Source organism: Odontesthes bonariensis, chromosome 3 (genome assembly GCF_027942865.1).
Source record: "Odontesthes bonariensis isolate fOdoBon6 chromosome 3, fOdoBon6.hap1, whole genome shotgun sequence".
In the NCBI taxonomy this organism is placed as follows: Eukaryota; Metazoa; Chordata; class Actinopteri; order Atheriniformes; family Atherinopsidae; genus Odontesthes; species Odontesthes bonariensis.
In genome coordinates, this window is record NC_134508.1 from 43,634,495 (window position 1) to 43,646,495 (window position 12,001).

Here is a 12,001-nt window from a genome sequence, read left to right on the forward strand (position 1 = left end):
CTTGGATAAGGCATCTGGAAGGCACAATATGGCTCCATAATTGCTCCATCTTGGCTTTTTCCTCCTAACGGTGCGTTCACACCAGACGCGGTCGGGCGACGCGATTACATACAAAGTCAATGCAAAGACGCGATTAGACGCGGATTCGAGCCGGCGGCGCGGTGAGGAGCGGTGAGGCGGTGCGGTGATGCGGTGGCCGCCGCGCGAGTGAAAATATGCGATTCGCGCGAGTTCAAAAAATCCAACTTTGGCGAAATATTCGCGCCAGACAGCCTATCAGCGTTGATATTCTGGACGACAGTGACGTGGAGACAGATGGACAGGCGCTGTCTGTGACATGCAGATGGGACTGCAGATGGAAATTAGCTTCTAAGCTACAATCTGGTGCAGGTCATCTATTTACTTTGTTATTAATGTACTTTGCACATGCGGTCCCTGACTAAATAAAATAAAAAAATTTAATCACCGCCTTCTCCAGGAGTTCCGTCTGGATGACGGCCGCCTCCGAGCAGGCCACCAAACTGGGTCCCGGCGAGCCCGAAACACCGCTGGAAGCGGCCGCCACGGGAGGATCGGTGCCGTGATCTCTCGGCGGGACGCCGGCTGCAGGCGCTCCGCAGCTGGGCCGCGGCTCCGTTTCAGCTGCGGGGCGCCTGTGGCATGGTGTCCTGCCGAGAGATCGCGGCTCCGGTCCTCCCGAGCGGGTCGTCGGGCTGGGTCCTGGTGGGCCTGGGGTGCCGCTGGAGGCGGCCGTCATCCAGACGGAACTCATGGAGGACCGGCGCCGCGATCTCTCGGCAGGACACCATACCACAGGCGCCCCGCAGCTGAAACGGAGCCGCGGCCCAGCTGCGGAGCGCCTGCAGCCGGCGTCCCGCCGAGAGATCACGGCACCGATCCTCCCGTGGCGCCCGCTTCCAACGGTGTTTCGGGCTCGCCGGGACCCAGTTTGGTGGCCTGCTCGGGAGGATCGGTGCCGTGATCTTTCGGCGGGACGCCGGCTGCAGGCGCCGGTCCTCCCGAGCGGGTCGTCGGGCTGGGTCCTGGTGGGCCTGGGGTGCCGCTGGAGGCGGCCGTCATCCAGAAGCAACTCCTGGAGAAGGCGATGAAATTATCCGAGCTGAATGCACCACCGGATGATGTCACTGATCCAGACACGACGGCGTGTGCGTTTCAGACGAATCTCGGACTGCCACAGCAGGTACAAGGACGCGATCAGCCATGGATAGCCCCTTGAACTATTCACTCGTTTTTTACTCGCGCGAAAGAGGCGTTTGAGGCGATGGAATTTAATTTACACCTGCGGCAACGATCGCGCGATGAAGGCGGTGCGAATATTCGCATCGCGTTTGGTGTGAACGCACCGTAAGCAGTCTCTGTGTCAGCCCTGAGCAGGCTGTTAAGCTTGTTGCTAGGAGACAGCTCGTCTCCTAGCCTACTTTCTCGAACAAACGGTCACAGCTCGAAAAGTAAAGCTCGTTTCCGAATAATTTTTGTACCGTGAGCGCCACAAGGGACGGCCGAATCCAGCGGTGTAATTTTCATTCGGCTACCCCCTCGGGCTCGTTTTAAATGGCAGTTTTAAAATCATATTTAAACACCGATTTGAGGATTTTAGACATTTATAATGGGATTGAGGGACGGCACTTTGCGCTCAGAGGCAATTTGTGATAAATCTGTGTGGCAGAGGTCAATGAGTGTGACATTGTGTGAAAGAGGACAAAAATACCTACGTTTTGTGATAAAATTTGTCCAGATCGGCCAGATATTTCAGACATGAGAGAGTTTTGTTTGACGAATCCGTGATTAATGATTTTTAGAGTGAGAGCTTGAGTGCGAGAGACGCCAGATGTGAGATTTTGGCACCCTCAAACGTAAACTGCCGTCGTGTGAAAGCCGTATTGAATATATTCAAACCCTTCGATTCAGTTATAGCCGAGAGTCTCGTGTCACTTACAAACTTTGAATGAGGTCTGTGCTATGCTGTATGGCTGAGTTATAAGGCCTCTAAAAATGCCTTTAAGCTCCTTGAGGCCCAAAATCGCCATTTTTTTACTTTTTGATGAGGATTCCCTGTTTAAATTTTCCGACATTTTCCCATTTTGCCGGAATTCCTTTTGACTAATGAGAGAGAAAAGTCATTGCACACTATTCCCGATCAATGCGCACCTAACGGTGAACTTTAGGGCGGAAACAGAATAATAATCCAGCACAGGAGTAAGATGTGTGTCTAATGCCTTCGGCATTGGCACCCATAATGTCCAAAGTCTTAGACCTGTAGCCCTGACCTCTGTTATATGTAAGATAATGGAGTTAATGATAACAGACTGATAAGTACAAAAGTTGTAGAAAAGTGGATATTTTGTACATCACCACTAAGGGTTTAAAAAATCTCATTCAACCGTGGCTGTTGACTTTAAAAAAATCTATAGCCAATAAAACAGCAGGAGTAGCAATGTTCCTAGATATTGAAAATGTTGTGTTGGGGAATGAGGTATTACTAATAGCACTTTATAATGTTGGAATTTGAGGAGTACTTAATTGGATAGAGAATTTCCTGTGTAACCCAACAGTACAAGTGAGGTTTGGTAGTGCATTTTCTGAGTAATTAGAGATTAAAAATGGTACTTCTCATGAAGGTGTTTTTAGCCCTATTCTATTTAACATTGTGATAAAGTGGGAAACGAGTTTGGCTTTTCTCTAGTTCCAGATGATGAGGTAATCTGGAAATGAGAAAAAAATCTTGTATTTTCTACCAAATTCAAAAGGCTTAGAAGAGTGTGACTACATAGGCAAATGATTGGGTTTTAAAATATCCAGTGCCAAAACTAAATATAATATAATATCCATCCATCCATTGTTATCCGCTTATCCAAGGTCGAGTTGCACAGCCAACAGGTTCAGGAAAGAAACCCAGGAATCCTTCTCCCCAGCAACACTCTCCAGCTCCTCCAGCCAAATGGGATATATAATCCTTCCATCGAGTTATATTTAATCCCCTCCCAGTAGGACGTGCTCAGAAACCCTCAAAAGGAAACCGAGCAGGAGGCATCCTTACCAGATGCCCAAACCGTCTCAGCTGACTTCTTTCGATGCGGAGGAACTGCAGCGGCTCTACTTTGAGTTCCCTCAGGATGGCCGACCCCCTCACTCCATCTCTAAGGCTAAGCTAAAAAAAACTATTTCCGCCGCTTGTATCCATGATCTTGTTCTATTGGTCACCACCCAGATCTCATGACCACAGGTGAGGGTTGAAACAAAGATGGACCAGTAAATTGAAAGCTTCACCTTCCGGCTCAGCTCCCTCTTCATTACAACAGACCGGCGCAGTGCCCTCATAACAGCTGACGAAGCTCCAATCTGTCTGTCCATCTCTCGCTCCATTCTGCCATGACTCGTGAACAAGATATCCAGATACTTAAACTCTTATGCCTTTGGCAAGTACTCCCCAACCTGGAGAGAGCATTCCACCTTTTTTCAGTTAAGAACCAAAGCCTCAGCTTTGGAAGAGCTGACTTTCATCCTGGACGCTTCAGACTCAGCTGTGAACCGCTCCAGGTCTTGGCTTGAAGAAGTCAAACAGAACCACATAATCTGCAAAAAGCAGAGAGGGAACCCTGAGGTTCCCAAACCAGAAGCCCTCCTCTCCACATCTATTCCATGAGACTGTCCATTAAAATCATAAACAGGGTCGGTAACCAGAGGCAGCCCTGGCGGAGTCTACCACGCACTTTAAACCAATTCGAGTTAATGCGAAGAATGTAGACGGAGCTCTTGCTTTGGTTATATAGGGACTGGATAGATGGAAAAAGTGGCTTCGGTACCCCATACTCCCTCATCACTGGGAACAAGGTCATAAGCCTTTTTCTAAGTCTACAATACACATATAGGCTGGATGGTCAAACTCCCACGATTCCCTCAATAACTCTGTAAGGGTAAAGGGTCCACTGCCACTCATTGTCTCAGACCTCCATGCGACACTGAAGAGAAGCCCAACCATTGTCCAGAACCTTTTGCATCAGGCATCCTACGGCACTTTGCCACTGGGAAGCTTTTTAACAACCTCAGCGACTTCCACCAAGGTGATGGACGAGTCTTCCCCCAAGTCCTCAGACTCTCCCTCCTCAATGGAGGATATGCTAGCATAGCAGATTGAGGTGTTCCTCAAATTGCTGTCATTAGCTCAAAGAGATCGACTGAAGAGAAGCCATTTAAATAAAAATCAGGTTCTAAAGATACTTCTAAAGCTGCTGTACTTGATGATACATCACTGATAATAGTGGGAAGGACTCCATCAATCTTCTCTCTGACAGAAACAATTTTACTGGTAAATAAGCTCAAATTATTACAACTGAGATTTAAAGGAATACCTGGCTCAACAGAGCTCAGACTCTTTGTGACCTGGCTACAGTGCAGAAAAGAAACCTGGGATTGTTCTTATTCTCTTCTATCAATGATGAATAATAAGCAGTTCTAGCTTTACGAAGGGCTTTCTTATACGTTATTAAACTATCTTTCCAGACTAACTGAGACTCTTCTAAATTAGAGGAACGCCACTGTCTCTCCAGCTTTCTTGCAGTCTGCTTTAAAGCATGCAGCTGTGAATTATACCAAGGAGCCAGCCTCTTCTGACTGATTACCTTCCTTTTCAGAGGGGCAACATTATCCAGTGTTGTACGCAACAGAGAGTCAAGTTTTACTGTGTGCATGTGAGATTGTCACACAGGGTGTGTGTGAAGCGCCTAGTGCAGTAGTGTAGAGGTGCTTGTAGTTAGTGCATGGTGCATGCGGCTTTCTGCTTGAAACTTTCTGCTTTCAGCTACCGCCGCTGGCTAGCCTCCTCTGGGGGTGAAATGAGGAGCCGAGCGCGTAAGCCTCCTCCGCCAGTACATAGCCTCTCCACCACCAAGACTCCTGCAGTGCCTCCGCGTGGCCACACACGGTAACTGTGTACCTTGCAGTCCCAGGCCAAACTGCAGGGGCTCTCGGAGCAGCAGTGAGCCCCAGAGATGTGGTGTGCAGGCCCACCATGCAGTGGACACGCCCTGATGCTCATCAACCACTGCCCCAGCTATGGGCAAATAGACCCACTGCCTTGTGGGTTAGTCTTTTGAGACAAAGGCTAAGGGAGCACACCCCAACAGAAAAGCATGTGCTGGCGTTACGCAATAGGCGGGCCTTAACAAGAGCTAGGTCCCGGCAGCCTCCTGCAGCTAGGATGGGAGCTGGTCATCTTGGACTTACCCATTCCACTAGACCTATGGGCCTATGGGAGACTCAGACACCGGGTTTTTCAGAACAAAAACCTTCATTTAAGCACAAAAACCTCTGTCTACCAAGCAGTCTGCATCACCACCCTCCTCTACAGCTGTAAAGCCTGGGTTACCTACAGACGTCACATCAAGTCCCTTGAGCAGTTCAACATTCGCTGTCTGCTCAGAGAATAGACTTTAAAACAGCTCTGCTTGTGTACAAGTCTCTTCATGGTCAAGCGCCAAAGTACATCTCTGACATGTTAGAGCCATATGAACCTACTCTGGCTCTGAGAACCTCAGGGAGGGGTCTCCTGCCTCAGGGAGGGGTCTCCTGCTGGTGCCCAGAGTCAGGACTAAACAAGGTGAGGCTGCGTTTCAGTTTTATGCTCCTAACATCTGGAACAGTCTTCCAGAAGATGTGAGACAGGCCTCAACTCTGACAATGTTTAAATCCAGGCTGAAAACAGTTCTATTTAGCTGTGCATATGACACCTGAAAGTATTTTATCTGCACTCTTCACTTTTAAATTAATTAATTAATGATTATTTTTAATGTTTTTTTTTTTTAATGATTTTATTGCCTTGTGATTTTATGTAGCTGTAAAGCACTTTGAATTACCTTGTGTACGAATTGTGCTCTACAAATAAAATTGCCTTGCCTTGCCTTACCTGATATCTGCCTACTTGTGTTTTGATCATTGCTTGCTTTTGACCCTGCCTCTGGATTCAGGACTAATTATCTTCTCTCCCTCCCTCAAGTTGTAGCTGCAACCCCAAAACTCTCTACCCACCACTTATCATTCTGCCTCTGTACAAAATAAACTGTTTTCTCTTGAACTACTCCTGTGTGTGGCTGAATTTCCGGGTCCTCACTGTTACCCGTTACAGTGAGGTGGAGAGATGGTGGAGATGATGATTGAAGATCCAGCGAGCAGGGATGAAGTGGAATGATGAATTGGAACATAGGAGGCAGCGAGATGGAGGCAGCTGGTGCAACTCGATCCAAATCTATATAACAGCTCAACAAAAAAAACAGCCAGGATATTCATTAGCCACGTCGTTCAGACGGGTTGGCAACTCCGTAGCGGTCGTACGACTTCTCTTTCAGTCAAAACCCTCTTCTAACGTAGGCTTGCTAACTTTCTAATTTACAACAAGTAGTGAACTGTTGTCTCCTAATAACAGCTGTCTGCTGACGCTGCTCAGCTCAACTCTCCACGCTCATGTCCTCCTCTCTCTGACCCGAAAAAAACTTGTCAGTGCACTACAACTCCTATCCCTCAGTTACACCACTAGGTGCCCGCGGTAGACCACCAAAACTGAGAACATAAATATTTCAAAACTAGAATGGGTGTTCAGACTTCCTGGCTACATTAAGGAATAGAACTAATGCACAAAAATTTAACAAATACATGGTTTGAATGACAAAAGTACACATTTTTATGGATTACACACTTTAATAATAAGGAGTCACTGTTCCCTATATGTTATGTGGATGGTGCCCTGTGCAAAATAATAGCCTTGCAATATTTTGTCATCTCATTATTTTTTTTGTTTTGGACATGTGGACAAATGAATCTCATATTTTTTTTTTTGGTGAGACTGGGCTGCTTAAGTTGGGTCATTTCCTGTGACAAAAGCTAATCATTGGTTGGACCATAGCATGAAGGGTGGATTTACAGTTTGAATTGCTTGTGCTGCCATATGGGCGAAAAGCATAGAAGAACTAGCGATATTTTATGTATTGAATAAACTCACCTTCTGCTGAATTCTCTCTGGTTCTTTACTTTATATGTTATATACTATATATTCTGGACTGACATGAAATTTTTCCTACTGCAAATTCCAGTTCACTTGATTGTTGCTTTAAGGGGGCTGCAGGGTGGTGTGGTGGTTATCAAGAGGGTTCCATGTTTGAATTGGTGACTCTAAATCGTCCCTAGGAGTGAGTGTGAGCGTGGAATGGATGGTTGTGTGTCTCTTTGTCTCTGTGTAGTCCTGTGATGAACTAGCGACTTGCCCCAGATGTACCCTGCCTCTCGCCCAATCACAGTTGGGATAGGCATGACAAGGTTTCAGCTGAAAAATGGGCCATAATTCCACTTTGTTGCACTGAGCCTTAACAGGTCAAGCCTTATGACAATGTGTATGTGTTTATTAAAACTGACTATTATCAAGTTTAATTCTTAAGCTCTATCAAGTTCAGTAAAGTTTAGTTTACACAGACATTTAGTGCAAGTGTTTCTTTGTCTTTATTTAAACAAAATATTCAGGTGAATTTGGCATAGAAGAAATTACAGTAGCTTGGATGTGTGATCAAACCACACTTTTTTTTTCTTTGCTAAAACTTGAAAGTTTAGTTTTGAAATAAATTGTATTATAGCCTGTGAATTGATCTAAGATTGTTTTAGAACACAGTGGTGAATACATATAAATCAGTTATTTCTATGTCTTTAATTTATTTGCCTTTTGTACAGAGAATGTTATTCTGATAATGAGAATAATGGATGAAGTGGAAGCATTTAGATTTTTCTCATGGTGTTTCTACCTCAAATATCATTAACCACTATTTATAGTATTATCATCTACATTTACAAACGCCTTAACGTTCAACATTATCCTTATACCGTGATATTATAACCCTTGCTTGTTAAAATTATTGGCACCCAGCATATATACTGTGCATGTAAATTTGGCACAAATGCATTTGTTGTTGCTAAACATAGTCTTTAACTCTAGGTTAAAGGCTTAGTTTGGGTTTTTATTCCAGCATATCCTCTTTGTCTGTTGTTCATGGGCACTCTCCATTCTGGATGTATCCCAAAAGTTACAGATATTTCCCGACCCAAGTTGGACCAAGTTGCTGATCTGTAACCTTTGTGCTTCAGAGAATGTAGGGCATTTAGTCACCCCTGCCAAAAAACTAGAGGACACCATCCGCTTGGCTGAGCTGGTGATTGAGGTACTTCAGCAGAATGAGGAACACCATGCTGAGGTTAGTATGCCAATCTACATGCATACACGTGTATTTGCTTACACACACACACACAAACTTTAAACAAACACACACATACACAGATAGTTAAATGATAGCACACCATATGTGCAAAGCCAGCAATAAAGAAACTGAAGAGATAGAGCAAAGAGGCGTAGCTGTCATGTTAAAATAGATTTGTCTCTTACACTCTCAAATTAGTGTGAACTTGGATATCAACTTTTGATCTTTCTTTTGTCCCACTGCATATATAGAGACGCACATACAGTATATACACACACATATATACATGTATATATAACTGTGAAAATGATAGTAGAATGTATTTTAGTCCTTACCATGAGTGTCTGCTAACCCTGACCAAGTTATGTTGTTCCCCAAATGCAACCAGGAAGAGACAAAGTTTTGTTGTAACATATATGTTATGGTTTCATGTAAAAAAAAAAAAAGAATTACAACAACAAGAAAATTTCAACTCTAACCATAAACATTTTCTAACCCTTTGTAAGAAGTTTTGAATTTGAACTCTAAACAAGAAATATAAATTGAAACACAATGTAAAAAAATGTCTCAGTAAATACTCAACAATAACAGTTTGGTGAAAGTTGCCGTCCTTTGGATGTTATTTAGTGTTAATAACTAAACTAAACTCTAAAAACTAAACAGAAAAAATGTATTCATATGTTTGGCTTGAACATTATTATCAAGCCATGGGAAGGTACGCCTCCAACCCTTCCTTTGTGGCTTGTTAAAGGAAAGACTTTAAAATGACATCAGCTCCAACACTCATAGTTATATTTATTCTAATTTTTGTAATTTTTTTTTTTTCTATCTACATCATTTCTATGTAATTTAGTGATCTGATTGACTCGTGATCAAGGGCGAGAATAACATATAAGCACAGAAAATAATTTATACAATTCGAGCTCGGAGCTTATGTTGCTGTGCCAAAATGGTTAGATAGGAATACACAAATGTTTTTTGGACATTTTTGAAATCATATTTTGATACACAAATATCTGTTAGTTTTACTTTTGCAGGACTCGAAAAATCTTGCAGTTAAATTTTAAAGCTGCACAGACCATGAAGTTAATGTGGGTTTGTTTAGGTGCTCATTCATGGTTTTTATTTTTAGATTCACACTTGGATACAAAGCCTACGAAACACATGAAAATCTAAAATTGTATTCTTACATGTTAGTTGCTGTTACAAGAATGGCATTGACTGAATATACCCTCCTGATAAACTTTCCCATAGCAAACATCCACTGCTAAGAGCTACTATAGTAAATGCATGAACTCCTATCTCCTCACCCCAACCAACCACTGCAACCATCCCCATGAAAGCGAGTGGGTACATTCACATTACAGTGTTGACAGCTTGATGTGAATGAGCCAACACCATGGAGCCTCTTAAGAGGCCCAGTAAGAGTGGAGATGCATGGAAAAGTGTGTTTTTGATGTGCATGAAAATACCATGGTTGCTTACACTCCATGTATTCAATGGGGAAATATGAATGCAGCACAGCTCACAAGCTCCTTTCTTTTGATTGACTCAGTGAACAAGCTGTGGTTAAGTGTTAGCTCAAGTAGCTCCCTGCCATGCCTGTCAAGAATCTGCTGATGTTACCTCAGTGGGCCAAAAGAAAAGCTTGTCATTTTTCATGCCTAAGCCCAGAGTTGTGAAGAAGTCTCCCCAAAAGATTGCTTGAGAAGTCATTGAGGCAACTACTTGATTTGAAAAATGACTTTACAATAGATTACACATTACATATCCAGCCTTAATGGTAAGACTTGCATTCTTTAACTGTAGTCAAATTCCTTGTCTGTTTGCTCAAACCTGGCCAATAAAGCTGATTCTGATTCTGATTCTTTAAGTTTAAATTACAATAGACATGTTCATTGCGGAGCACTTGCACAGTATGAATTGTCTCATTTTCTAATCTTATTGTCTTTATTTAATTCTCAAGATTGTGATTTTTCTCCTCTTCCTGAATTCATTCTCCTTTTTTTTTCTATCATTCCTTCTCCCCATCTTAAGGCCTTTGCATGGTGGTCTGACCTGATGGTGGAGCATGCCGAGACCTTCCTATGTCTTTATTCGGCCGACATGGACACAGCTCTTGAAATCCAGCCTCCTGACAGCTGGGACAGTTTCCCTCTCTTTCAGCTGCTTAACGATGTTCTGAGGATGGACTGTAAGTGAGAAATTATTGACAAAAATACATTACCACAATAAATTATATTAATAGGGCTATAGCAGATAAAGTATAGAATCAACAGCCACTCCCCTTATCCAAGTGAAGATCAATTTTGACATTAACTTGTACTACAACAATTAGACTTTCATAAAGATCTATTTTGGTCTGTGACAGGGAGGGAAAATAGTGAAGTCATGTATAAACTGTACAAAAAAAAATGATCATACACCAATTTCATGTGACCTGGACATATGGCATGTCACTGAGTGCACAGCTTTCAGAGGCGCAAAGGCATTAATGAAGCACAGGAGGTGCCAAGATCCATCTATCCACTGAGGAAATCCCTGACAAATGCAGTTGCTATTTAGCATCATTTGGATGTGATGAAAGGGAATAGAAGAAATAAAATTGGTAGGATTAGGTGTTCCATGCATTATTTATTTCTGACCTGCCTGCCTGCCTGCCTGCCTTGCTTCCCATGTTCCACGTTTTTGCCAAGTTAAGTATTTATTTATTTATTTATCCATGCCATGTTTAGTTCCTTATTTTGTCAGTTTGTTTTTTTGAATCCGGCTTAGCCGCGCCTTTTGTTGTTACTTTGTTTTTGGAAAATAAATCAGCCTTTACCTTTGAAGCCCGCATCCGTGTCCTCCCTTCACCCTCAATCCCAAACCTGACAGAAGAATCTCACCAGCCATGGACGCGGCGGACTCCGATCTCTTCTGGGACTTAATGGAGGCCTTCTGGACCACCACCTCATGGCAGAGGCTGGAGGCAACAAATAAACTGCTGGATTTCCTCTCAGTGGAATGGACTCTCCACAACTGGACTGAGAATCTGCCCGATTTCCAGCAGGTGGCGAGGAGTGTGCAGCGTGTCTTACTGATGGAACTTTTCGGTTTGGAACCAGAGAAGGTAGGCACGCTGTGCACATCCTCCCTCACCTCTTTTACACCTCAGCCCGCAGATTCTCAGTCCAGAGACCCATCGGCCACAGTGTCCAGAGACCCAGCCGTCCCAGAGCTGGCCCCAGCCGTCCCAGAGCTGGCCCCAGCCATCCAAGAGCTGGCCCCAGCCGTCCAAGAGCTGGCCCCAGCCGTCCAAGAGCTGGCCCCAGCCACAGAGGCCTCAGGGCCTAACCCCGAACCTGACCCAGAACCTGACCACGAGGCCCCAGGGCCTGACCCAGAGTTCATCGGGCCTGACCAAGAGGCCATCATGCCTGACCACGAGGCCATAGGGCCTGACCACGAGCCTGACCCAGAGGCCACAGGGCCGGACCCAGAGGCCACAGGGCCGGACCCAGAGGCCACAGGGCCTGACCAAGAGGCCATCGGGCCTGACCACGAGCCTGACCAAGAGACCTCAGGGCCTGACCCCGAGCCTGACCAAGAGGCCACAGGGCCTGACCAAGAGGCCACAGGGCCTGACCAAGAGGCTACAGGGCCCGACAAAGCCTCAGAGCCTATGGGGTCCCGGCCCATGGACTCACCTCTTCGAGCCCCTCCCTCCCACCCCCAGACATTGGGGATGTCTGGGATCCATCCCTTAA

The 12,001-nt window shown here is 44.7% G+C and overlaps 1 protein-coding gene across 4 annotated transcripts in view; it reads left to right on the top strand.

Moving 5' to 3' along the window:
• Positions 1-12,001, top strand: part of LOC142377607 (calcium-dependent secretion activator 1-like) — a 452,862-nt gene that overhangs the window by 172,268 nt on the left and 268,593 nt on the right. For all 4 annotated transcript variants that reach the window (XM_075461876.1, XM_075461875.1, XM_075461877.1 and 1 more), the window contains 2 exons: positions 8,143-8,249; positions 10,290-10,446. In XM_075461876.1, the coding sequence (XP_075317991.1) occupies positions 8,143-8,249; positions 10,290-10,446 (264 nt within the window). The remainder of the gene's footprint in view (positions 1-8,142; positions 8,250-10,289; positions 10,447-12,001) is intronic.